The sequence below is a fragment of the Melanostigma gelatinosum genome (assembly GCF_949748355.1).
Source record: "Melanostigma gelatinosum genome assembly, chromosome: 11".
In the NCBI taxonomy this organism is placed as follows: Eukaryota; Metazoa; Chordata; class Actinopteri; order Perciformes; family Zoarcidae; genus Melanostigma; species Melanostigma gelatinosum.
The window spans coordinates 2928991-2955585 of NC_136644.1; the positions used below are offsets into that span (position 1 = coordinate 2928991).

A 26595-nucleotide genomic window follows, 5' to 3' on the forward strand; every position below is an offset into this window, starting at 1 on the left:
CATTCAATTTTAAATGGCCATAAAGTTTTACTCATACTCTTATTCGTTTAACTTGCTGATGTCTGATCACCATCTGATCATATTTCGCCATCCAGGCGGGTACCATGATGGACATATTTCGCCATACTTCACTTCATCCAGGCGGGTACGTTATTTTTCTAAGTATTTATAGCAGCATGTTGGCTAAATGTGAGGCAGTAGTTTAGCTTTTAAACAGATAAATATGAAACATACCAATGCTGGATATGATGCGTTCAGGGACCTGTTTGTAACATTAGGATGGAGTTTGAAAAATCCACAGATACTGTAAGTATAAGAACACAGAATTATCTGAACTTTGTATTACTCATTTGATTTTAATTTGTCCTTTTATATATATATAGAAAGTGATAATATTCTACTCCAACTCATGCAAGGGAAAAACCAAAACCAAAGGAAGTGACATATTTAAAGTATAGCCTACGTAATGTGACAATGGGCAGCTGTGAGTTGTGTATGTGTTCATCAGTGGGAATGAGGTTGGAAACAACCATAAACTACGGGTGAGCTCAGGCTCCCTGGGGAAAGATGTGAAACGCAGCTTTTTACTGTAGATCTGCTGAAGGAAGCAAAGGAGTCGACATGCTGTTGTGATCAGACGATGACATGTGCATAAGGCACGATATAACTCTGTCTTTTATCTTTCGTATATCGTCATTTAAATAAGGGAATCTATTTTAGCGAGTAAGCGTGTTCCCCAAATCTTCTGCAGACACTGTAACATTAACCATTATCTTTGTTCTGCAGTCAAATAACCATGCCTGAAATAACCGTAGAGTTTGTCAATCTGACATTTATTATCTTACTACCATTACCAAGTACTGTTAGAGGCGTAATGCCGTGGTATGACCACATCGCATCTGATGTTACCGATGTTACCGATGTTATACAGGTGGAAAAGAAACAAGCGAAAATATTTGTCATATATGAAATCAACAATACAAAACACAGCCACAAAGGGACACGTTTCAACTCAAAAGTACATTAAAATGTTTGCATAAATTAGAGACCTAGAGAACAATATTCCAGAGAAGTAATATAAAACTGTACATGACCATACATTTGCAATACATTACAATATTTATTCCAATAACGCGAAATAGCACCATGAAATAAAAATATTCTCATTCAAAAAAAAAAAAAAAAGCACACAGTTGTAACAGTAAATACTGCTTTAGTAATGTGAACAGTGAAAGCACAGTAAAGCATGTACAGGGTCTGTTTCCTGGGTTGACATCATGTGGTCGATAGCCTGATTGTGTACTGTAAAAGTGAAGGATGCGTTCATGTCATTACTTTATTCACTGTGGTTCAGTTTTGATCAAGGGAATTCAATCTGTTAAAAACTTCAAGAGGCATTTTTTAAATAACTACTCTACGTTTGATCACGGTGACATGATGCTTGTGACGGCCAACTGGTCTTTTTCTACTTTGTTTTGCTCTTTTCCTCTTCCTACATTTCTCCTTTAATCTCTTTGATTGAACAGGAACAGTCTGTGCTGATGACAACCACTCACAGGATCCTAATCAGTCAATTTTGCATGAAGTCTCTCCCATACCATCCCAGTTCCCTCTGACCCTCATCTTTCTATTTACTGGCGTGTCATTGTCATTCAACCTCCTTCCCCCGACACGTCGAGGTGAGGCGAGGAGTTGTACGGTTGTTCTGTCCTTAAATCTGTGTGTTCCTTCATTCACAGGAAGTTGTTGGAGATCTGACGTTGGTGGTCAAACAGGTCCTCCGCCTCGGCGCTGTAAGCATCACCTGATGAAGACAGACGAAGAAGAGAAGTGGAATACATCGCAACAAGTAAGGGAGATAATCAGATGGGAAAAAATGCACGTGCACTGACAAAGTCTTCACACTGTACCTGCGTGGCATCCAAACATGTAAACTCGTTCTCCATCGTACTTGCACCGACAGCGCATCACGTTGTTCTGGAAATCAGACTCAGCCATGTCCAAGGACGGGTTGACCTCCACCTGTAGATGAAGACAGACCAGAGATAAAGATGCTGCAAGATTCAAGTCAATCGTCCTCCTCACAGTCGAGTGCAGTACCTTTCTGACAACATGCAAATCCCGCTAATTATAATAAGTACACTGGAAATGTATCCCGACTCTAGTCACATTCTTTTGCTATACATGGAAAAGTGCTATTGAAATGAGAGGTGCTGTCCACCCCTTTTCCATTGTAGCTCCATTGCAGCTCTTCGTCCAGGCAGTTGAGCCAATTGAACCGCTCGCACAAGCAGTTACAGCATCCTAGATGCATGTCTGCATACATTGTATTACCCTGTACGCAGACGATGTTTTGTTATATTTGAAAGTCTCCTTTAAACATAAAGGCAAATCTTTTACCTTCCCTTAATGAAGTTAGCTTAGCTTAGCATTAAGACGGGAAGCGGGGGAGGCGCCTGGATCTGGACAAATATCCGAAAGCCTTCCTGTAGACACCTCTAAAGCTCATGACGTACAAACACAGAGTGTATTAAGTATAAACAAAAAGTTGTGGTTTTGTGATGTGTAGGACACGTTCTTGGCCTGGAGCCTTGAGTCTTTGCCGGTTGCTTGACAAAGTACCTTTCTGTCTAAGTCTAGACCAGGAGCACTTTTAGTAAAGGAGCAAGTGAGAAAGTAACACTTTACGTCAGACTCAGGAAACAACTGGGCTTCCACGAGGCCGACTGAGACGCCGCACAATTATTGTCCTCTCCTTTCTATATGGCTCGCGATGTATAAATGATGGGTTCGAGTGATGCATGACATCACTTTCCACTGTTATCTCCACGCAGGGAAACGGGCCAGAGATGCAGATGACAGTTTTGGGTTTGGATTCAAGTAGCAGTCTATCATTAGGGGCTGTAGCCATGGTTGGTTGCCATGGCTTGTTGTTTTCCACCCTGTCTGCCTGCCGGCCATATGTAAGAAAAGCACACAAATGAATTTTCCTGATGCACACATCAAACAGATAACCTGACCACAACCCAGTTTCATTTTTTACAGACAGTATACGAATTTAACGGTTCTAATTATATTTACAAGCAAAGATTTAAGATGTAAAATATTCATAATTATGATACTTTTTGCAGCCAAATTCGGGGTCAAGAACTTCATATATTTTCAATATTGCATGTAGAGAGCACGCAACGATTTCAGCACACATTTTATAGTCCCGATGTGAAACAGCATATTCACTGTGTGGCAGTTGATGCCCTTTTAAAAGCTGGAGTAATAATGTGAACGAAAGGGCCCGCAGCCAGTTTTACAGAACAATGAAAGGTCGTCACCGTCATGTAAAAGCCCGCGGGGTTGTGCAGTTGATTTTTAAATGACGGAGCAATCAGGAGCAATCAAGCTGAGGTGACTCATCGGTTTAAATGTATGGTCCTAAAAATGGCTGCCACCCTGCGATACTTGAAGTCTCAGAGAAACACCCAGCTGCATGAAAGACCTGCATCTCGCGCTTCTTACACACATTTATGAGCCGCTCAACTGCTGTTGAACCACAGTCAGGACCACTTTGTGGTCGCGGCAATGGTGACTCTCTGCTTCATGCCATGCGCGTGGTTTTTATCTCTCAAGACGTGGCTCGTCACCTAGTCTACACACACACACACACACACACACACACATGCAGGTCACACGTAAACATCTTGATCTTCTTTTGAAAACACTCCGAAAATAATTGTAAACTGTAAACATCATGACTTTGCTGGCCCTAAGCTGCCATGAAAAAAAAATAGAACAAATGACAGAGAAGGAGGAAAGATGAGTCGGTCACCACAACAGATTGGATGACAAACATACAACTAGCTCTGAATAAATGTAAAGTGCTGACAGAGCTGTTTCCACCGCCAATAAGCCTGCACTTTCTAAAAGGGTGGACTAATAGCAGGTCTACTTTCTATATAAATCCAGACTAAATTCACTTTCCTTAAATACGCACACACCCTGAAAACTACATACACGCTGTACACCTGAACGGTTCACCAGCCGCGAGCCATTTAGCTGAAATTATAGTCTTTTATCGCGGCTTTTATCTCCTTCAGATGTTGAAACACCAACTCCTGATCCAAGAGGTTGTGTAAGCCACTGAAATTATGCAATTTCACCATGAAGATTGAAAGGTGGATTATTTGTTTCTCAACACTTTTATTGGATAAAAAAAATGTCCCAATTCACTGCTGAGCGGAAGTTTAGCAGATGTTTTTTTTTTTTGTTGGAATAAACTAGCTTCCTAACCTGGAAGATGTATTCGCCGGGTCGTATGTCTGTGATGTCGATCCACTGGCAGTCAATATCGTGGCGGTAGGTGTCCCAGCAGCCGACTGAGATGCCCTGCTGTCCCATGTTGTAGCAGGCGTACCGTTTATGGACACCTAGTGGAAAGAAACAGTTGCAAACACATGAGGAGAGGTAAAAAGACAAGACTATGATGTGTACATCTTCATTGTTGTCAGCTGCTGTGGATTAGAATTTTGACCACCAGCCTGAAATTATAATAATCTGTCATCATGTCTCACCTTCAGGGCAGTAGGTGTCCTCCAGACAGAAGCTGGCCTTGTGGCCCTCGGCCACCTTGGTCCCGTTGAGAGTCAGCAGGTCGTAGTGGGTGAACACCTCGATGCTGTGGTAGTGCCTGAGAATGGGATCGGGGTGACGTGACTAATATGTGAGGCGAGTAAAGAGTTTGCTGCTGTTTTTAATTCCATCATCCTGTGAAAAACCAAAAACCTTGAGGTGAAGTTGAACTGTAGAAGCCATGAATCCTGTTTCGTTCTTGCGAAGGCGTCAAACAGACACGGGCAACAATAAAACCCAAGTGGGCAGGAAGATACCAGTTTCCCTCATTACAGAACCATTCCCAGAACAGACTGTACCAAAAGTCAAACCATGTGTTTTCCGGTTGGGGAGGTCGTGATTGGCTTGCGGCGGGGAGAGACACCGAGCTGTGCCTCTCGTTTCGGGACACGGAACCACAACCGCTGAGATAAGAAGCCGCGCTGCTCTGAGTGCAGTCACGGCTCCGACTGTAACAACTGGGTGACCGGCGAGGAGGACGTTTATTGTAAACCTCATTGTGGCGGATAAAAGATTGTGTTTATTGTGTTAAATAGCAGACTTTTATATGTGTTATTTATAGTCTAGGTCACATTAAACTGCGATGACATTTCACTCGCCAAAGCTGACATTTATCTTTTGCTCGTCTGTCTTCGTCTTACCTGTGACACTGGTGCCATGTCCAGCTTTCTCTGGTGGCCCGGGGGAGGAAGTCGGCACAGCCCATGTTCATGATTCGGGAGGAGAAGCGCAGCAGGCGGCGGTGTCCGTAGGGCCAGTTCATCCTCGCGGCAGAGGAGGAAAGGCAGTTCTCCTCGTTAGCACAGGTCAGCAGGTGGAGGGGTCGGTCCTCCAGGTACGCCGTCTCCTGGACCAGCTGAGCATCCAGGACCAGGTCAGGAGCGGCTGCGGGGGCCAAGGGTCAGAGTTCAATCAAAAGAGAACTCCACCAATTTTATATTACCCAAAAGGCAACTCAGTCAAAGATACAAGTGTGTTTTGCTCGTAGCAGCTAATGTAGCCTCAAGCAGAGGTGAGCAGCGGGCTACGGAGCTCTGGTTCGGTTTACTTCTGTCTGACTCCACACTCCCACATTTGTTAGTTTCAAACTTGTAGTCTTCAGCCGCAGCCCGCGCTGACTCAAGTGGTATAAATTGAGGCAATTTATCAAATTTCTGCAGCCACAAAAGTCTTCTTGTCACACAGCAGTGGTACCGATGTGTAAAATATGTGGAGTTCCCTTGAAACAAACATACATGTATGTGTGCGGCTGCTGGTTTTGGACTCACTTTCTACACACGTGACTCCTGCGGCCCTGCCGTCTCCTCCTCTGGGACAGTAGACGTTGGTGTTTCTGCGACACCGCTGGATGGACAACTCGGTGCCGACGCAGTGAGTTCCACTCAGAACCACCTGACCAGCATCTGGAGAACCAGGCCAGTACCAGGTCTCCTGCACAGAGACACGAGAAGAGAACGTGTTCAACACTTTTACATGTGAAAAATGTCAAGAAGGCAATCTCTGCTATGAACAAAAGAAACCCCATTTTTTTATTGGAACTATCGGTACACATTATCACACTTTCCACTCTTTTAAAACGACCCGTTAAATGTTCCCAGCCCCCCTCAGAACACACTCGCGCTGCCCTTTCCATGCACAGCTCTATTTTCGGTCTGTTTGCTCTGTGAATTTCTCCCGATTTCTCTTCACCTCACTTTCCCGCTTTTATTTTCGTTGCGCTGGAAGTGGACGTTTGAGAAGCCTGTAATTACCTCGGGCCTCGGTAATAACACAGCACAGGCACACAAACAGCGGGGCGAAGAGTGTGAGGGAAAGATCGGAGCGCGCAGAACAAAAGCGTGAGGCGAGAGAGGAGAGTTTCAAGCAAAAAAGTTTACCTGATGAGCTGTTGAAGCGAAGCCCAAGCCGAGCTGTCGACAGACCACCATGGCCTCGTTGATGCCCCAGTTCTCACTGCAGATGGAGCCCCATCGCTTCCCCCCTCCGACCTCAATCAGCACCTCCACGCGGCCCTCTGATGGCTCTCTGCCTCCTGCCAGACGCACCTGAAGGATGTGGAAGAAGAGAGCGTGTCAGTCCGTGAACACTGCCTATGTGTGTGTGTGGGTGTTCATGCGTTTCTCACCGTGGCCTTCACGCCAGTGTTGGGCACGTTGCAGCGGACCGCTACATCCTGGGTGTGCTTGAAGGTGTAAAGCGGCACCGGCTTGTAGGTGCACTCTGTAATCGACTTCTCTCTGCCGGTACACTGCACACTGTTCATGTGGATGGGGCCGGTACCTACAGGAGGAGGGTGTAGAGTTGATTTATTTGTGTCTTACCAACAATAGGCCACATGAAAACACACACACACACACACACACACACACACACACACACACACACACACACACACACACACACACACACACACACACACACACACACACACACACACACACACACACACACACACACACACAGAAAAGAACCTGAGGGCTCTGCAGCCACAGATGTCCACAGAGTGGCGTTAAAAGCCCAGACATGATGGGGACCTCTGGCGTGGCTCTGAAACTGAGCTCAGCCACAGAGCTCTCTGTCTAAATGACTGTACTGTGCGGCACACTGCACACCAGCCACGCTTTATGGACCAAAATAGAAACCAAAAATGGCAAAATGGAAGAAAATCTTTGAACACTTCTCTGTTGGCGTAGGTGTGTGAGGCCAAGGCTGAAGCCCTGTAATTTGGCCTTAAATAGCTGATGATGTCATCAAGCCTTGCTTGCTCTCCTTTAACTGCGCTACCCATGAGCCTTCACGTCGCAACGCACAGATTCATCTCCAATATGTTCCAAGATGTATGCAGCACAGCACCTACTTTATTCGAGCCCTGAAAGGAACACTCAAATGAACTTCCATGAATTACTTCGTTAAGTACAGCGGAGAGAAGGAAATGCACCCATTATAGGACATGGTATGTGTGCTTGTTTGGGCAGAAAGATAATGGAAGGAAATGAATGTGACAATAACTGAGTGTGTGAAAGTGAAAGTCTATTTCTGAGGAAAGTGTTTGACTCTATTATTGCCGGACAATTTAATGGCTATATTCTCATGCCCACAACAAAAGCAGTGCCAAAGTACTCACGGCCTTTTAGAATGTTTGGCCCTGCTCAGTGCTGATTGCCTGACATCCTGGTTTCAAAGCGGCGCTAACGTTTCACATTCGAAGGGTTTATCTTGACAACAACACACGCCATTGTTTTGGCCGCTGGAAGCTCCTGGCGTAGTTTACACTGCTGTAATTGGTCATGGGCAGAGTTCCTCAACAATCAGCTTCTGCGATAGAAGTAGAAGTCGGGCTGTAAACATTTTCTCCGGGTTTATTTGTTTGATCGGAGCCCGTGGTTCTTGGAGTGCTGCGTTTAGCAACAGACATTCAGGCTGAGACGTGTTTAGTCTAAGGATCACTGAACTCCACCGGTCATGGTGAGCTGATTCAAAGTCGGTACCATTCAAGATAAAAGAGGTGATCGGGCCTGCAGCTGGGTCTCTTACTGGTTTTATGAATGAAGAATAATCTGCTCGTACAGGACAAGATGATAGTTTGAACACACCACGATGACCTCACTAGGCTTGGTGGGTAAATGCATCACTGGGAAGCAGCAGAAAGGATTCAAAGTGCGCTTTGTGTGCACTGTGCGTGTGTCCTGTCTTACCCTGTCCCAGCTGAGCCTTGGTGAGCGCCTCTTTGGCCGTCCCAAAGCCCAGCTCTCTGCAGACCACGCTGGCTGCAGCGAGGTCCCAGAGGTGGTCGCACACAGTGCCCCACTTCGCCTCCTTCAGCACCTCGACGCGGCCCTCCCCGACCCGGGGCCCCGCCTTCAGACGCACGACGGGCTGCAAGGAAAGAGGAAGAGTTTGGGTGCAAAATGGAAGTTTGTAAATGAAAAGTTTGAAGCCCTGACTGGATCTGGAGTCTTATAGCTACATTTCTTAGCTTTAACAGTTAGACGGGCTTAAAAACAACATTTCAGCTAAAACGAAACAGTCAAAATTAAAAGAATTTTATTGTTGTTTTTACACTTTGTTTTTTGTACGGATTAAACAAACAAGCTGTTCCCCCTGTTCATATAAGCAGATGACGGTCGCTTCATATACACTGAAGCCGGGCATCAATCTCTGAAAGTATTTCTTGAGTTGAAGAAACGAAGTTAACATGTTTATGTTACATATTTAGCGAACAGATGGGACAGTGGTATTGATCTTGGTAAAAATAAAAGAAGAAATAAGTGAATGCCGTGAAATATCAAACTCTTCATTTCATTTAAAAGAAATGTATTCTAATCTATATTTGCTTCAACTTCCCCCTCCACACTGACCGGCGCGGCAGGTGCTCTGCCATATCGTGTGAACTGGGATCCAGGGACACAGCGGACCACGGCGTGGCTGCCGTCGCGGCACGGGACATCACTCCTGGGGAGGGACAGCTGGGCCTGGCACTGGGCCAGAGAGACCTCCACGCCCTGACACTGCACCTTCTCCACCCAGTAGGCCTTCTTACTGATCTGCGTCCTCAGCCTGGGGGGGGGGGGGGAGGAGGAGACAGCAGAGAGTGACATGAGAGGTATAGTTGTCATTTGTCACGTCAATGATTTGTCAAGCTTTAAAGTTATATCCTTTAAAAAGCAGATGTTTCACCTTGCAGACGGATCAGCTATCTTAGAGTCCCAGAGTTTCCTGAAAGAAAGAGAACATCTGTTACAGCTGTGCATCTTTAGGTGCAGTAGACTAAACAACCAGCTGTCCTTTGCAGTCCCACAGTCTGCTCCTGCACCCAGTCTCATCTGTCCCCCTTAGTCATCCTTCTTCTTTCTTCCTTTACATGCCAACTCTTACATTCTGTCTATCAAACCTTGAATAAACAAACAGAGCGATGACCGAGACAACATGCTGGGAAGGGCGTGTGCGTCTTTGGATAAACATAGCGCTCGTTTAAGTGACGGGGAGGGAGAGAGAGAGAGAGAGAGAGAGAGAGAGAGGGAGGGAGAGAGAGAGAGAGAGAGGGAGAGAGAGAGAGAGGGAGAGAGAGAGAGGGAGAGAGAGAGAGAGAGAGAGAGAGAGAGGGAGGGAGAGAGAGAGAGAGAGAGGGAGAGAGAGAGAGAGAGGGAGAGAGAGAGAGAGGGAGAGAGAGAGAGGGAGGGAGATTTACAATAACGGATCACATAACTCCCTTCTTTCGTTTCTTTCATCTCAAACCACCGCCTTGTTGTCATGACTTTTTTAGATCTTCCATCTCAACAGTCACGGGTATTTCTGTCTCAGTGTTTGTCTATATGTCTGCAGTCGATGTCTGGTTTGGGACAAACTAAAAATACGAGAAAGCCACCATACATTAATCCCTTTCAAGAAGCCTTATTGAGGTCTGCCAACCCCAACAGGGGTTTCTAAACTGTGCCTAGTTTCATGGATATTAGCCGACGTTAAACGAGAGTCAAGTTCTAAAGGGAAACAGTGTGTGTACACAAAATGAGGCCCCCTACGCCTGCACACACACATGCACTGTGCTAGGACCGAAAAAAGAGAAGAAAAACTAGAATTCAATAAAAAGAATGATTCACAAACCAGGCAGAGTCTGGGAAGTGTCCCTCTGTGACACATGCACGCACACACACACACACACACACACACACACACACACATATTAGAGATGACCACTTGCATCAACCGGAGTGACCACAGACAGGTGCAGCGTGACTGACGCCCTTCATGAATGTGCCTGAATTAAATGACTCACAACACCAAGAATAGACAGGAGCAGAGTTTACTGTACGACCAGATTCATGATGCAATTAAATATTGGGTAAACTAAAAGGGGATATGTTTCCTCTCCAGGAGAACCCCAGTGTCCCAGTCATCCATGGTTCATTATGCACAGCATACCAATATTAGATGAGAAATGTGTTTGAGGAAACCCACAATAGAAACCTAGAGCCAACTGCTGTACGGAACAAAATATGTGTTTCATGTTCCACTAGGTTCACCAGCTTGGTGCTCAAATTGTAATGAGTATCTCTCTTTATTTCTCTGTTCTTTACTGGGTTCCTTCTTTCTTTTGTTCTTTCTCTCCTGACGTTGCTTCTTTTCCTATCTCATTCTTTTTTTTCCATTTTTCTTCAATGCCTTCCTTTCGTCCTTCTTTCTATTGCCCTCCCCTTTTCTTTGTCTGGTCTGAAAGCAGATGAGAAGCCACCACTGCAAGGAAACAAGACACATACAACAGTATTTCTAAATAACACAATGGATCTAGAAGCGCATCATTCTCCTGATGTGGATGAGAAGCGGTCGAACTTATGTTTTCTTTGTGCTGTTTAAAGAGGTGTACGTATGTGTGAGTTGTGTATGATGGTGTCTATTTGTGTGAGTCTATCTGCTTGTGTGTGTCTGCTTTGTTTCATAACTTGGCAGTAAATCAAAATGAGAGAGACAAACTGTAAGGGGGTATGCCTTCATGGTTCGGAGGGGGGGGGGGGGGGAGTGCTACCCATATAATTGCCTGCTCTGCTTGGCAGTGTCTGCTGTGCGGTCGAGCAGTAGCATGTTGGTTCACACACACCAGACATGGAAATATGCTCGTATGTATCAACTTTCCCTGCTTTGCCTCTGCAAAAACAAAGCTCTTTAAAACCCCAGCGTTGTTACTTAACGTCATGACTGCATGCTGGGAAACGGGGAGCGAGTGATGCAAGTCTCTGTGAACTGGGCAACTTTTACGAGCATCGCCGAACTTCACAGGACGAGGAAAAGCACTTCATGTACTGTACACGAGGAAAAGCATGTCCTTTTGGTTTTCACTCAGAGAGACATCTCAGTTGTTAGCTCAGAGCTGAAAGCTCTTTGTCAGGTGGAAAACAGAAGTTGGAGCTGAGTTGAGGCTCTTCCCACTCAAAAAAAGACGTAACTGAGGAGGGGAGAAGGAGCAGGGGGTTAAAGTGAATTAGAAGAACTGTAGTTTCTGTCTGCCTCAAAGAGAGTGGACGTGATGAAACAAGGGAGCTGGAAAATGGCTTTGGCGTTTGCCTTTTGTAAGCACAGCAAAGTGGGGGAGCATTTAAGCAGCTGTAAAAATGTGCTGTGCAACTTAACAGGCAGAGACAAAGGCAGTCACACCAAAAAAAACAACAAGCACACGGGCAGAGAGGGAAGTGCTGACACAGCAAAGGGTGTGCAGCCGGTTCAGTCAACAGAATATTCTTCTGGATCTCTCAGAGCATAATTACAGCTGTTCAAGTGGACACAAACCACAAAGAAGAACAGGCATGAACCACCGCCAGCACAGTGGGTAGCACCACTAAGATCTGACTGTTGTCATGCATGGATCGATGTAAAAAAAGAGTCCACAGCCATCATAGCGAGGGTGTACTTAAGCAAAGCAGTGCTTGGTCATACACCAAGACACTGGACAATTAGACCTGATGATGGCGCTAGATGAAAAGTTAAGGGATTATTAAAGTTATTGCAATTCATTGAGGGGGACATGGTTGTCTGTACCAAATTTAATGGCAATTATCCAACAGTTGTCAAGGCATTTCACTTTCGCGTTAAGGTTAGCTCATTGGTCAGGTTAGGATTAGGGTTAGCTCATTGGTCAGGTTAGGATTAGGGTTAAGGTTAGCTCATTGGTCAGGTTAGGATTAGGGTTAGCTCATTGGTCAGGTTAGGGTTAGGGTTAGCTCATTGGTCAGGTTAGGGTTAGGGTTAGCTCATTGGTCAGGTTAGGATTAGGGTTAGCTCATTGGTCAGGTTAGGATTAGGGTTAGCTCATTGGTCAGGTTAGGATTAGGGTTAGCTCATCGGTCAGGTTAGGATTAGGGTTAGCTCATTGGTCAGGTTAGGATTAGGGTTAGCTCATCGGTCAGGTTAGGATTAGGGTTAGCTCATTGGTCAGGTTAGGATTAGGTTTGCTTGGAAGCGGGGCCCTCCTAAGAGGACCACGAGGGGCACTGGCACAAGGGGGCAATTTAGCTCATTGGTTAGGTTAGGGTTAGGTTTAATTGGGAGCAACTAATCAGGTCACCAGTAGATCTGCGAGCATGTAAAGCTGGTCGATCCCAGCACTTGAATGCTATGCAGGGCGGGTCTTGCCAAGAAAAGCGGTGGGATTCATAATATGTCACAATTTCTACCTCAGGAAACATTTTCAAATGGACAGTGCCAATATAACTCTGCTTCAAAATACATGGACATGTGGCACATGTCCATGTATGCCACATGTGGGACATGTGGTTTCGGTGTTGTTGTCCACATTAACATCAGCTTTAGAACATTAGCATGGTGCAAAACCAGCTAAGCACCATCTTGGACTTGGGAAGCTGTAATTGCCAAATGGAACTCAGAAGTTTGGCTTTTCTCACATCGCTGCGTCTAATGTGCACGGCTCTGAAGAAGCCCTTAAGAGATAAGATACTCTAAGAGAGAGTCAGTCATTGCTGGGCTGTGGCCGTGGCGGTGAACAGGGCAGCTGAGGAGATGCAGCCTGTTTCCTGCCGCTATGCAGAGCAGTGCAGGACACAAGGGGTAATTATTGGCGACATGGAGAGACAGATGGTGCAGGGCAGGCCAGCGGTCAGTACACTCACCCTGTTAGCCAAGCCATAAAAAGACCTCTGTGGGCAGACAGACGGACACACAGAGGGTTGTGTTTGCATGTGCACAAGTGTGTGTGTGTGTGTGTATTTGCGTATTTATTTGTGTGCAGACATGGATTTTGGACATAGTTTATGTAAGGTCTCGTAAGATGCTGTGCGACGAGGGTGGAGACAGGGATGTATTAGCATGTGTGTGTAGGTGAGGTATTAGGGTTTTCTATGGTCTGTGTGTGTTGGTGCTAAAGTGGGTATTTATGGCTAAAGTTAGACAGATGTGCTGGACTTATAGAGACAAATTCAGCAATAACAACCTGACATTGAACAAATGATGTGTGTTTTAGGGACAACAAAAGAGTTATATTTTGTATACATACAACAAAGAGAAAGCTGAAGTCCTGTTTCTTTTCATCCGTACAAGCGCTCGTCTGATGGGTTTTCTGTCTGCTAAACTAAAAATACATCTAAAAATACACTACCAGTAAAATATGTGTACATTGATGGGATGGGCTTCAACAGCTACAGCTCCCATGCATGTCTGTCTGCTGTTTGTTGCCGGGTAGTTCATGCAATGTTAGTGCAGTCGATTCTTTTGAGCGAATGACATTGATAGAAACACAGAGATCAAACCTCCTCAGTAATGTATATACTTCAGTTGAATATAAGTGAGTCCTCAGACCTTCAGACGTGCCACTCTGCTTCACATAGTGCTGCTGCACACAGTTTTCAGTGGGGGTTTCTTAATTATATGAGATTAGAAACCATGTAAGGGAGGATTCTTGTAAAGACACGCCATGACGATGATGATGATGATGATGATGATCTCGTAGTCTGGATTTGACATTAATAACATACTCTCTAAGACTATTTTAAATGTCTGCGTAGAGGCACACTCAGCCAATGGGACAGACAGACCTGGTGGACGGCCGGGCTCGGCTAATGCCACAGTGGACACGCCGAGCCAAGTGTGGTCGTGCTAACGACAGCAGCTGCGGTTAACCTCTACTGCAGGGGGGATGGAACAGCAGGCATGGGGCCGCCTAATTCATGAAGGGATGTGTAGTCCCTTTTCCATCCCTTTAATAACCACACACACACACACACACACACCTTCTCTGTCGCCCTCCTCACTCTGCCGTGTCCATTGTCACACACTCACCTGTAGGCGTTTTGGTCAAACACTTCAGCATCAGGGAATCCTAACATGCCACAGACGACACGGCTGCTGCTCAGGTCCCAGCCCCGGTTACACACGTGACGCCACCTCCCAGCATGCTTCACTTCCAGCACTCCTTCCGTCACGAGGCCGCCATGGTTGCTGGACAGCACAGGCCGTAGACGAGCCTCCTCTAAGCGAACCCTATCAGATCCCTGCAATGTTTTAAGGTGATTAATACTTGAGTGCTTCATCCTGAATGATCTGCAGGATAGAAAGGGATCTTTGTCACGCACACTAAAAACATGACTTCATCTTGGCTCAAACCACACCTTGTTTAACTAAATATCTGCCGGCAACACGCAACCCGGAGAAGAATAACACGATAAGATGACATGCGATGTCTCAAATCATCCCACTCTCTAATCATCCACATTACATAAAGGCAGCAGGAAGGAAACTAACAGAAAACAGAGAGATTGTTTAATGTGTACGGATACATGTCATGATGATTACAAAATGGTGACGAAAGTGTAAACTCTGCAAGTTGAAAAGACAGAAAGCCAAACACAAGCGATAACTGTCTTGCAATTTCCTCTGGTTTTGAATTTCTTGCACGTTTGAAGAAAGGGGCTGTTGAGCTTCTGGCGGTTGGGTCCTAAACTTAAGGCTGCAAAAGAGCTGGATCTGGAGAAGGTCTGGTTTTAGGATTGTCTCTAATTATACATGTCCTCTGGCCTGTGGCTCCACAAATTACATTTATGTATGGGAGTCTGAATGAATCTAGACTGGGCTGCTCCTTTGCAGTGTACTAGAAGGTGTCAGTGTGTTTTTACCTGTGTGTAGTGCACATCAGTTTCCCGTCCAACCTCTGGATGAACGGGCCCTGGTTCGACATGGTTCCCGCTGAGCTGCTGATGCCTCGCCTGTCCCTCTGCCTCTCGCCTCATGGCTTGTGGACCGTTCCTCGCTGCGTCCTGGCTCTGCCTGTAGGCAGCACCGTTGACCAGACGCGATGGTAGCTGGTGCCCTTGTGGCAGAGCTGGGCTCGTCTGCGAGCTTGGTCTGGAACCACCTCGATTCCTTTGCGAGATCCGGATCTCGTGGCCGTTCTCTTGCGGCGAGATGATGCTGCGACGGGGAGATGTTGGGTTGCGATGGAGGGCGATCTCATGGCCTCTTGCAGAAGATGAGGGGGTTTGGGCTGGGGGAGGCACAGACTGTGGCTCCTGTGGTGGTGGGTTTCTCTGTCTTTGCTGGCTTGGCTGGCGCCTGGAGGATGAAGGAGTCTCCTGCACGGAGACAGCGGGTGAACCCGGTGTCCTCTCTGGGCTGCAAATGACCCCCAGGTCCTCAGCGTGAGTGCAGTCATTGATTCCCCAACCGTTGGAGCGACAGTCTGCGATTGAGGGCTCTGTGCCCGTGCAGCGGACATTGTCCAACCAGATCAAACCTAACATCAAGAAAGGCCAGTAAGTTATTGAATCAATAGAAATAACAACTTATAGGTGCAAGGTGTTCAAAGCTCAATGCCATTGGCTGGACATACCTTCCCCCTCACCAAACTTGGCACTGTGCGCCCAGGTCAAGCCGCGTTTGAAGCCCATCTGTCGGCACACCACATTGGCCAAGTTAAGATCCACCTCGTCATCACACACTGTGCCCCATACGCCGTTGTAGAACACCTCCACACGTCCCTCGCTTGCATAGCGCCGGCCTACGCCTGCCAGACGTACAAGCATCTCCTGGGCAGACAGTGGCGGGGGGTAGAGGAGAAGCAGGAGGAGGAGCGTGGACAAGGTGCTGAGGCACAGCATCCTGGAAGGAAAACAAGTAGAATGGCAGAGACGAGAAGGGCTTATGAATGGAAATGGCAGCGGTGTGACATTAGGTAAAGAGAGGTAAACCAGTAGGCCTGCAGAAACCAGTGAGAGATACGGTACATGTAAAGCAGGAGCTTCTAAATATAGATGCAGATGTTACCACACAAATCACACAAAGCCATGGAACTCACATTCCATACTCTGACAAAACATGTAATTTAAAACTTCTCTTCTAACCCTATGGGACATTCCGCAGTTAGATGAAAGAGATTGGTAGATGTTTTTATCCTTTAAAATAATCAGAGTCACATAAAGGACAGAAGCATCGTGAAAATGTAGCCTCACTCTGAACCAGTCAGGGCAAAGGCAGCAATAACCAAAGCTAAAAGTAGCCTCTCCGTCCAGCCAACGGAAACTTTGGCTTTCCGCAAACCCTCAAGCTTAGCTGCATGCATTTAGCCAACAGACACAAAAGCAAATAAACAGCGTCATAAAAATGTTCTCACACGTAAATAAAGCAGCAGGTCAACATCTGCCAGAGGCGTTTTGGTTAATGAGCAATGATTAATTCATCCTTGGACCATCCCTAAAAACGTTTCTTCTGCGAGAGGGGAAGAAACTGGAGATAATGAGAAATAGGAGAGATCTGGTAGATGAGAGAGATATCTTATTGTAAATTCATCCACGCAGGGCTCAGTTAAATTATGCTTTTCATACGCCTATACATACATGCAACAGTACAGATAAATGTGTGTAAAAAATATAAAAAATGTAAAAATTTAAGACTCATGGGGGCTGAATTCAGGCTGTTAAAAGAGAGATGAGCGGATGAATTCAGGCAGCTGCAGGAATGAAATCTGGAATAATGGAGAAGAAAATAGACTGAAGCTAAACGTGAAATAAAGGGAGAATGCTGAAGTTGAACTCACCTATCTGTTGATCTCAGCTTGGCGTCACAAGGAGAAAGAAGGGACCGAGCACTGGAGGAAAAGAAGGCAGTGAGTTTGGTCCTGCTGTCTCTCTATTCTCCTCTTCTCCCTCCCTCTTTCTTTTTCTGTCACTCCCTCAGATCTGCTACTTCGTCCATCCCTCCCATATTTCTTTTCATTTATGCAACTTTTGTTTTTCTCCCTTTCATCGGGTCACATTTGTCCTTTTCATCATCTCACGACGTGCATCCAGTCACATGGTCAGGACCCACGTGAACACACACACACACACACACACACACACACACACACACACACACACACACACACACACACAATCCAGTCAGTCAATGTTGGTTTTAATTGTTTGTGTATCAAAGTCTTAACTAAAAAAAGTCTTTGGGTAAGAAAAATCACTTTCCCCTGTGATGTGTGAAAGGCTCAAAGGGCGTGCATTTTTATCCCACACAATGGTAAAATCATATGTGCGCGCACACACACACACACACACACACACACACACACACACACACACACACACACACACACGTCCCATGCCCACAGTTGGTGGTGTCATGAAATAAATACATCAGAACGGAGCTGCCTGTCTGAACTTTTTCCCTTTGCATGAAGTTCAGTTTCATAACATTCTCAGTCGTGGCACCTCCTCACATGAAGGACGCTCTCTCTGAGGACAGAGACAGACGGTTGCTCAATAGTTAAACGAAGAAGAGCTGATATTGCTAAAAATGAGGTTACGGGGCTTTAACATCATGAGCTGAACCTGAAACTGAAGGTAAATCCACAGTGAGTTGTGTAGTTTGTAAGAAACAGCAGAAATGTCTTTAGAAGTCAAGCTCTCCTTCGATGATGTAGGGCTGTGTTTCAATCTCGCTGTTGTTGGAACTCTTTCTTGTTATTTTTGTCCTCTTCAGAAGAGCCTGGACACTCCTGATCAAGTCCAGCTCCTACAACACGCAGTCACACTTTAGGTGAGTGTGTGTTAGTGAGCCCTCTGCTGGTGCTGCTTCACCGTTACACTGAATTCACCATTTGACACCTGTTCCTGAGACTGTTACTGTAAGTTCATGTGACTGAGTTATTGTTTTTATAGAGTCACATGTAATGATTATTGGCAGAAGAAACTCAGGGTGATATCATCAAATGACTTGTTTTGTACGACCAACAGTCTGAAGGTTGAGCTGAGAGAAAGATGAGAGTGAAATGTTGCCACTTTGTCAAACTGGAGTACAGCCATGAGACCACAGAGTTCACACAGTCCCTCGACTATCTGACATACTTATCCCGTTCAAAAGGTGGTTTTTACTCTAAAATCTGGCAACGCTTTTTGACATATATGGCAACTGCAGTAAGGTAAATGAAGTGGTGATTAACCACTGTGTTGTGGTTGGTCACCTGAAGGTCACAGTATATGTCGTGGCAGCTTATTTTACCGTCATCCTTGGCCACTTCTTGCAGGATGTAAAGGGTTCTGACTCGCGTAGACTACCATGTCCAATTTACGTGCTCTTGCAGGCTGAACTTTTCTTGCTCGCTGTCCAAAGATGAGGCTCGTAGCTCGTAGTTAAAAGTGGTTTTATTCCATGTCAACAAAAATAAACAAAACAATTTCTTTAGGTCATAACTGGAGTACTAAAACATTGACTTAAGCTGGCTGTAACTTAAAAGTCTATAATCTGTGTTCTATAATCCTGCTCCATCGAAGCCTGATTTACACTGAAAACTCACCTAAAGGAGTCAACCAATAAATATCCAACAGCAGGACACAATGTAGGAGCCTTTAACTTCAAAGGGCTTTTCAGCCTTGAATAACCTTAATTTAAACTAAACATCGACAGACAAATAGACATATATATTATAGATCTATAGATCGATATGCTCAGCGGCTCACAACACAACAAAAAGACAGAACATTCTAGAATATTAGAATCAAAGCAAATTCCACACAAACAGTCGTCGTCTTCAGTATCCCGACAGTGTGGAAACCGCTGGGTATCGCTTACGGCGAGTCATGCACTTTTCCCTCTCGATGAACAGCGAGCGGGTTTTACAGCTGATGTCCTTCTCGAGGGTAATGCGTGACTCCTCCAGGTGGGACAAGGAGCCTCTGGCCTCACTCAGCTGCTGGCGCAGAGATGCAAGAGTGGCATCGATCTGCCTCAACTCCCCTTCCAAGCTGCAGACACAGGAAGCAAACGAAATGAAGAGAGAGAGAGAGAGAGAGAGAGAGAGAGAGAGAGAGTGAAAGGAGATGGAGCAAGATAGTATGATGAGACAGAGTGCAGGGAGTCTATGTGTGTGTGTACCTGAACTGGGGCTCATCTCTGCAGAGCTCCATGTTGTGTCTGAGGGAGCGGAGGTAAAGTCTGGACTGAGCTACTCTCAGTGGAGCCTCTTTGTTGTGGATCGCCTGCTGTACAGCCACAATGCTCCTCTCCTGGGCCCCAATCTGCTCCAAGATCTACACACACACACACACACACACACACGGTCATACAATATTAGAGAAGCAATTAGTTGACCAATCAGCCACTCTGTCGGTCTGTGTGTCGGTCTGCCTGTCTACCTGTGCGAGCTTTATCTCCAGCTGTGTCTTGGCCTCTATCAGCTCCGCACAGCGCTGACTGAAGGCTCGGTCCACACTGGAGCACTGGACTCTCAGATCATGAGTGGTGTCCTGCAGCACTTGCTCCACCAGCAGTCTGACACACACAAACAGCATCATACCGACAACTTGAAATAATGTGTGACATGGTGTTGGAGGCTACTTTTCCAGTGTAGCCTCCAACACACAGAGCTTAAACACATGTCTGAACCACAGTGCGCTGTGACCTGAGACTGTTGGCGGCCTGTTCTTCCTGCAAGGCCGTGGACAGGTTGTCCCGTGTAAACTTAGTCCACGATGTGCCGTTACACACCCTGCAGCAGACCAGAAGACAATTGCACAAAAGTTAAGTCCATTGTTTGTAACCTCGTGCATTTCTAGCTTTTTAAAAATGACACTGGCACACAAGGACTCACTGGTCCTGCATGGTGGCTGAGCTGGGGTGGTGCTGCGTGTCTGGGCTCATGTTACTGTATCTTCCACCGTGGTCATCAAGGTTGTAGGCCTGGTACTTATCAGACCAGTCCAACTCTAACGTCTGCTTAGCCTCTCTGTTCATCCTAACACACAAAGACACAGACCGAAGGATGATATTCAGTTCTCCAAAGTTAAGATTGTACGCATGGGTTTACATGTCAGGTTGTTTTAACTTTCAGGATGTTGACACTCACTTGATCTGACTCACAACTTGAGCCGTAGTCCTCTTCAGAAGAGCCTGGACACTCCTGATCAAGTCCAGCTCCTACAACACGCAGTCACACTTTAGGTGAGTGTGTGTTAGTGAGCCCTCTGCTGGTGCTGCTTCACCGTTACACTGAATTCACCATTTGACACCTGTTCCTGAGACTGTTACTGTAAGTTATTGTGACTGAGTTATTGTTTTTATAGAGTCACATCTAATGATTATTGGCAGAAAAAACTCAGGGTGATATCATCAAATGACTTATTTTGTACGACCAACAGTCTGAAGGTTGAGCTGAGAGAAAGATGAGAGATTAAATAGTTGGCATATTTTTGCATGAAAATAGAATTGAAACAGATTACACTCGACTATCTAATCCTGACTTATTGTGCAGCGATGTGTCGTCTCACTGTCACAGACAGCTCAAACGTATATCACATACACGTTCTGATGATGAAGCTAGTCACCTTCACCAGCTCCTCCTCCACAGTGTCTCGGACCAGGTCTGGTCCCAGCCTCCTGGCCCTGCAGTTGAGGTTGTCGGTGGCGATGGCGTATGGAGTCTCGGTGGCGTCCAGCGCTTTCTCCAGCCTCGTCTTCAGCGCCGATAGTGACTCCGTGTCGGCCAGCAGCTGGTGGATGTGCTGTTGCAGCTCCGATTTCCAGTCGTGGATCTCTTGTAGTCTCTCTCCCAGGAGACGTGTTCCCTCAGCCTGGGTCGTGACAGTGGCCGCCTCAGTGTCCTGGTACAGAGCTCTGGACTCCCGCTGGATGCTGCCGGCCTCGTGGCGGTTGGTACCGGCCTGCTCAAGGATGGTGTGGTAGTTGGAGAACCACTCAGCCGGTGAGTATTTAGCTGAGCGGTACCCGGCTGTGGCTGAGCCCGAGGACGGCAGAGGGGCATCCAGCTCGACACGAGGCTCTTTCACCGGGACCCCCTGAGCCACGGCTCTGCTGTCATAGTGGGGCCTTGCCACTAAAACCTCAGAGCTCATTTTAAGACAGTTAAATGAGGCTACAGGTACAAGAATAAAAACTAAAAAAACTGAAAACGGAATAGCTGATTTAAGCAGGTTTTGGCCTGAAGAAGAAACAGCTTCGGCATGCACAGTTGTCACAGTCCAGACAGCAGCAGACCGAGCTGTATGTTTGTTTGGTGTTGCCTGGTTACTCATGTTGGCAGCAGCAGCTCCAGCAGGAGCTCTGGCTCAGGTGACGAATCATCAGATGAGCCGATCGGTTCCTAATACACCTCAGCTAATGTGTAAGGATTATTAACGAACACTGCAGCATCACATGTGATACATTAGCAGAGCTTCAAAATCAATCTGAGCCAACCAAGTGAGTAAATCTCAACAATGATGAACAACACCATCTTAACATAGCTTGTAACAGGAATGTCATTCAGATCACATGTCTAGTAAATGTACTACTGGCAGCCTATCAGGGGAAGAGCACCCTCAGGTGAGGAGACTACGAGGGCCCCACCAGAGACCAGCAACACTGGACGTTGGTTGGAATGCACAAAATACACTCCAGTTTTATTTGGTTTTCACAAAAAGTTTAGAAAACGTTACAAAAATGAATAATAACAATGAAACTACAGATCATACAAGATCTCAAATGTACCAAGTTCTCAAAAAAGTCACACATTAAAGCAATTTAATAATTGAAACGTCTCTAAGCAATATGGGATTACATGCAACGAGTACATTGATATCTGAAAGTATAACGCTCTTAGGCTGATAATAAGCAATAGATCGTAACTCATAGAAATAAAAAGAGAAATAGACAACTGGCATAAAATACAAATAACACCTTGAGATATGATTTCCTCTTTTTCTCTCGTCCATGTTCCTGATATGCTCGTTAGGTGTTCAATTATAATGCGCCTCGAAGACTTGCTCAAACCACAAGACGCTGCCGTCATGCTTGTTGGGGTCTGGCCTCTCACTCCTCAGCCAGAGAAGTGTTCGAAAGTTCATCTGCAGGATGCAGCAAAACGAGTTGTTTTGCATGTATTTGTTTAATCCATAATTTCAATAAATCGATGAATCAAATGGTTTATCAATTATTTTAACAGCTAATAGGGAGTTCTTAGGGTGTAGTGTGTCTCGGACATTCATGGTGGATACCTCAACAATACTATATACTGTATATATAACATACATAAAGAGGACTTACATTTGGGGTATTAAGCTGAAATGCTCATCCACAATATATTAAAAGGAGTGCAGGTAACAGTTTGTTATATTAAAATGAAGCAATCATTATGAGTGTAAAAGTGTAAAATCAAAGTTAAAGCAAATAATCAAGCAATTGTTACAAGTACTTCATATAACTGATGGTAATTATAAAACAAATCTGTAAAATAATCAGAGTGCTGTAGTTTTCAGTCAGACCACAGCGGTAGTGAAATGTGTTGGTCAGCTGTTGATGGAGACAACACAAACAAGATCGTTTGGGTACAGATTTGACCCCAAAATGCAACGTTTGATCCCAGATGTGCATGCTGTTCATCTTCTATTGGCTTCAATTTGAATTTGATTGGTGTAGATATCCTCCGTTGATGTGTAGTTTTGGTACACAGACTCTTGTTGGGTTTCATCATCATCATCATCATCGTGTTGAGCGGCGCTCTTGGGTTTGGAGGAGCCCTGCTTTGAGCAAGCTACGGCTTGGTTTTCATAAATCTAAAAAAGAATCAACAAACATAAACAGATAAGAGGGCAATGTTACTCAGGCGAGAATGTACGTAATTATTCACATGAAAATGGCCGAATAATCAGTAAGTTGGTCATTTCATTTGCTCAGTACTTTGGGACCAGATCAAGACATCCTTCAGATTGATGTTCGTCATAAAGCCGGAAAGAAGCCTTTCAGTTTTAGATCCTGAACTTTTCTCAGCCACCTGTACTGAGCCAATCGTGTCCAAATGGTACACAAGATCAAGGTCTATTTCTGCCTCTTGTGTGCATTAGCAAAGCGTTGGATTTGAGTTCCCTTACATCTGATACAGCAATGCCTTCCTCTGTTTCGGCTGCGTTGCCTCTGTTCACGTTGGCTCCAGCTCCTGAAAACAAACAGCGTAAAATATGGTTACACCATTAGTTTGCATCTGTATGTGTATGAGTTTGCCTGTGTATGTATGGTGCTGTGCATGCATTTGTATGTGAAACCTACCTTGCACTTTGTTACATTGGTATTTATAAACTATGAGCAGGCCGAACGTCAGTGTGAGCAGCACAGCCGGCACCATGTAAACCACAAAGTGAGAAATTGCTGCATTCGGAAGAAACAAAGTGGAAAAACAATAAAAATACAGTCATACACTTCCTGAAAACACACATCAACCGCACGCTCCCCTCATATCTGTCACAATATCAAGCAAAAAGCAGAAGAGGTGTCACCAGACTGTGGCCTCACAACATTTGGTGTTTTCATATCAATAGCCAGTGTTTCAATATAACTGACACACACAAATACCTTTGATCTGCTTTCCAGGGAGAAGTGTGGATTGTGATCCGACATCTTCCACCACAGTGATGGTGGAGATCTCAGTGCTGGTGGAGATCTCAGTGCTGGTTTGCTGTGGAAGGACTGTTGGAGAGAGTTTCTTAGTACATCTGTATCTTTAGCGGTGCTAGCAGCGGGGCTCTGGGGATCGCAATGTGTGTCGCTCAGTTTGCTTTATGAATAAAAACCTGCAAAACGAATGGCATTTCCTCAACATACTTTATGTTTCGTGCTAATTAGTGAATACTAGCATGCTGGGATTACATGATGTCATTGTGACGTGATGCAGATATGAGCCAGCTGAACCTGCAGGACACATTTTCACACATATACTCAGACCTAATTATTGCTCTTTTCACAATCTTACCTGCTGACAGGAGAATCTTGGTGTAGTTTCCAACACTCCACTGTGAGTCTGAACCACACCAGTATGTCCCAGCATCCTCTGCTTTCAACTCTGTGATTATCACCAAGAAAGAGCTGGAAGAAACGTCCTCCTGCAGCGTGAACCTGCTTTGACTTCTCACCATTTCTGTGCAGTTGTTGCGGTGGTCTCCCTTACAGAGGAACTTCCTGTTGTCGCTGTGTTTTGGTGGGTAGGGACACTGCACGGTCACTGGGCGTCCCACAATGCCGCTCAGTTTGTTTGACCTCACACAGCACCACTCTGTGAAACAGAAGGAGGTTCAAGACAACACTGCAGCTCAGATTACACAAGTTTAATATCAAAGCTTTGTATCTTTAACCTTTCGTCATGTTTTCTTTATATCTATTTGACAGAACACTGTTTTCTGGCTGATGACTAGAATATGACGAGGTAGAGCTCTGACCTTTGACTTCTAGCTCAAAAGCAGAGAAAACATCCAGGCCAGTGCTTCCACGGACACCACAAAGGTACGACCCAATATTGTTCTGGGTCAGACCGGTGATGGTAACTGTGAATTCCCTCGATACCTTGTCATCACTTAGTCTGAACTGTCCAGTTTGATGGTTGTCAGAGGTGATTATCGCCTTCTCCAGACATGTGGAGGGCTGGTTTCCTCTGCAGATGTACTTCAGATTGTTCTGCTGCTCAGACTCGTACGGACAACTGATGGACACTGAACTCTCCTCATAGCTTTGGAATTTGGTGGACCGCTCACAACAGCTGTCTGACAGTCCAATAAACGACATCACAGGAGTGCTTAGTGTTCAGACTCAGTACTTGACTCTCAGAAGCAACATCACAATGTTAAAATATTGGCTTTTAAAATGTTACTGAAGTAAAACACTGAAGTAGGTAAATGTAGTGAAAGCAAAGTCAAAGTTGCTTATTACGTGGACAGGACGACCTCTTTCAGTGTGGAGCTATTTCTTACTTCTTTACTTACTTACTGGCAGTTTAATCTAAAACACTGAATCTATTCATCCATTTTATAGGCTATTTATGTCAGATACATGCAGTGGAGAAAAGGTACAAGTAGTAGAAAATGGAAATACTAAAGTAAAGTATAAGTACCTCAAAAATTGTATGTATGCACAGTAGAACTAAACAACAATGTCTGGAGGAGGAATGAAATACTGACTGGGTTTTTGTTTTTTACACACCTTGTGCTACTTCCAGGTCTACTTCAGTGTAGATGTCCTTTCCACTCCTGGTCACCCCACACCAGTATTTCCCAGCATCGGTACGACTCAGATCAGAGATAGTCGCTGTGAAGACTCGCTTCTCGTCGTCATCGTGGATGGAGTATTTGCTCTTATTTGGTTCTGTCGTCTTAATAAGAACGTCATCGTCGCCGCAGTGGTTCTTGCACAGGTACTTCTCATAAGGCTCATAGCCCTCGCTGTAGGGACAGGACACTGCAACGTGTCCCCCTTCATATCCAGACACATGGACCGACCCCGCTGCACTGCTCACACAGATCAGAGCCACTGCTGAGTGACGACGCGAAATGGAAAAAAAAAAGGAAATGAGTAAATATTTGTACACATATTTAACTAATGTGTATGAAATATTTATTTTATCTTATGATAGACATAAATAATGTCTGTGTTACAGCCGTGTGATACAATCACTCAGACCAACATCAAGTCTATCATGTTGAAGTTACATAAAAACATATTTCATCCAAAGAACTTACTGCACCGGCTGAAGAGCAGCTTCTCAAGGCTCCACATCCTCATTTTATTCCACTGCAGTTTCTAAGAAACAGAAACTCCAAAGTGTGTCTTATATGAACAATGTTACACCCACAGTAGTGTCGGCGTTCTATGCAAATGCTGAACCCTCTTACTTCCACATTTTGACCACCAATGTTCTTCAACCTTAAACTATCACAAAGTTACATTTCTTAAAGTTAATCTCGAAGAAAGAAAACATAATCACCTTCACTCTCATCAGATGGATATGAATTTATGCATTTATGATGGTCATTTATAAAGGTACATTTGCTGGAGAAGTTCAACCACTGTTGCACATTGACACCACAAAGGGGCGCTCTATCCAAGCTGCTTATGATACCTCTCTGACCAGGTACAAGCTGCAATAATGCAGCTTTACAGTCAATTCACTTTCATCCTCATCCTCATCCAACATGAACATGAACGAGATCCAACACACATAATCATGTCTGCATT

At 45.2% G+C, this 26595-nt stretch overlaps 3 protein-coding genes across 4 annotated transcripts; all 3 read right to left on the reverse strand.

Moving 5' to 3' along the window:
• Nucleotides 1-852: 852 nt before the first annotated feature.
• On the reverse strand, nucleotides 853-17243 carry LOC306784082 (lysyl oxidase homolog 4-like). Its single transcript, XM_079277917.1, has 15 exons — nucleotides 17153-17243; nucleotides 15950-16218; nucleotides 15237-15853; nucleotides 14404-14615; nucleotides 9301-9339; nucleotides 8982-9180; nucleotides 8319-8499; nucleotides 6749-6903; nucleotides 6501-6668; nucleotides 5892-6054; nucleotides 5265-5508; nucleotides 4566-4681; nucleotides 4285-4421; nucleotides 1911-2022; nucleotides 853-1804 (listed from the first exon to the last, which is right to left on the reverse strand). Exons 2-15 carry the CDS (start codon nucleotides 16215-16217, stop codon nucleotides 1734-1736), a joined length of 2682 nt encoding a protein of 893 aa, XP_079134043.1. The 5' UTR covers nucleotide 16218; nucleotides 17153-17243; the 3' UTR covers nucleotides 853-1733.
• Nucleotides 17244-19135: 1892 nt separating this feature from the next.
• tekt4 (tektin 4) lies at nucleotides 19136-21455 on the reverse strand (the record flags this gene model as incomplete). Its single annotated transcript, XM_079278080.1, has 7 exons — nucleotides 19136-19349; nucleotides 19480-19634; nucleotides 19740-19875; nucleotides 20006-20092; nucleotides 20195-20338; nucleotides 20450-20520; nucleotides 20928-21455. 7 exons carry the CDS (start codon nucleotides 21453-21455, stop codon nucleotides 19136-19138), a joined length of 1335 nt encoding a protein of 444 aa, XP_079134206.1.
• A 611-nt stretch (nucleotides 21456-22066) lies between these two features.
• Nucleotides 22067-26487, reverse strand: LOC306784685 (polymeric immunoglobulin receptor-like). 2 transcript variants are annotated; one of them, XM_079278769.1, is made up of 8 exons: nucleotides 26100-26487; nucleotides 25564-25893; nucleotides 24807-25127; nucleotides 24344-24643; nucleotides 23947-24060; nucleotides 23644-23742; nucleotides 23469-23533; nucleotides 22067-23153 (listed from the first exon to the last, which is right to left on the reverse strand). In XM_079278769.1, the coding sequence occupies exons 1-8, from the start codon at nucleotides 26140-26142 to the stop codon at nucleotides 22977-22979; spliced, it is 1449 nt and encodes a 482-aa protein (XP_079134895.1). In that variant the 5' UTR covers nucleotides 26143-26487; the 3' UTR covers nucleotides 22067-22976. The 2 variants fall into 2 exon arrangements, with proteins under 2 accessions (XP_079134895.1, XP_079134896.1); XM_079278770.1 differs by lacking the exon at nucleotides 24807-25127 and having other exon boundaries at nucleotides 26100-26350.
• Between the last annotated feature and the right edge of the window lie 108 nt (nucleotides 26488-26595).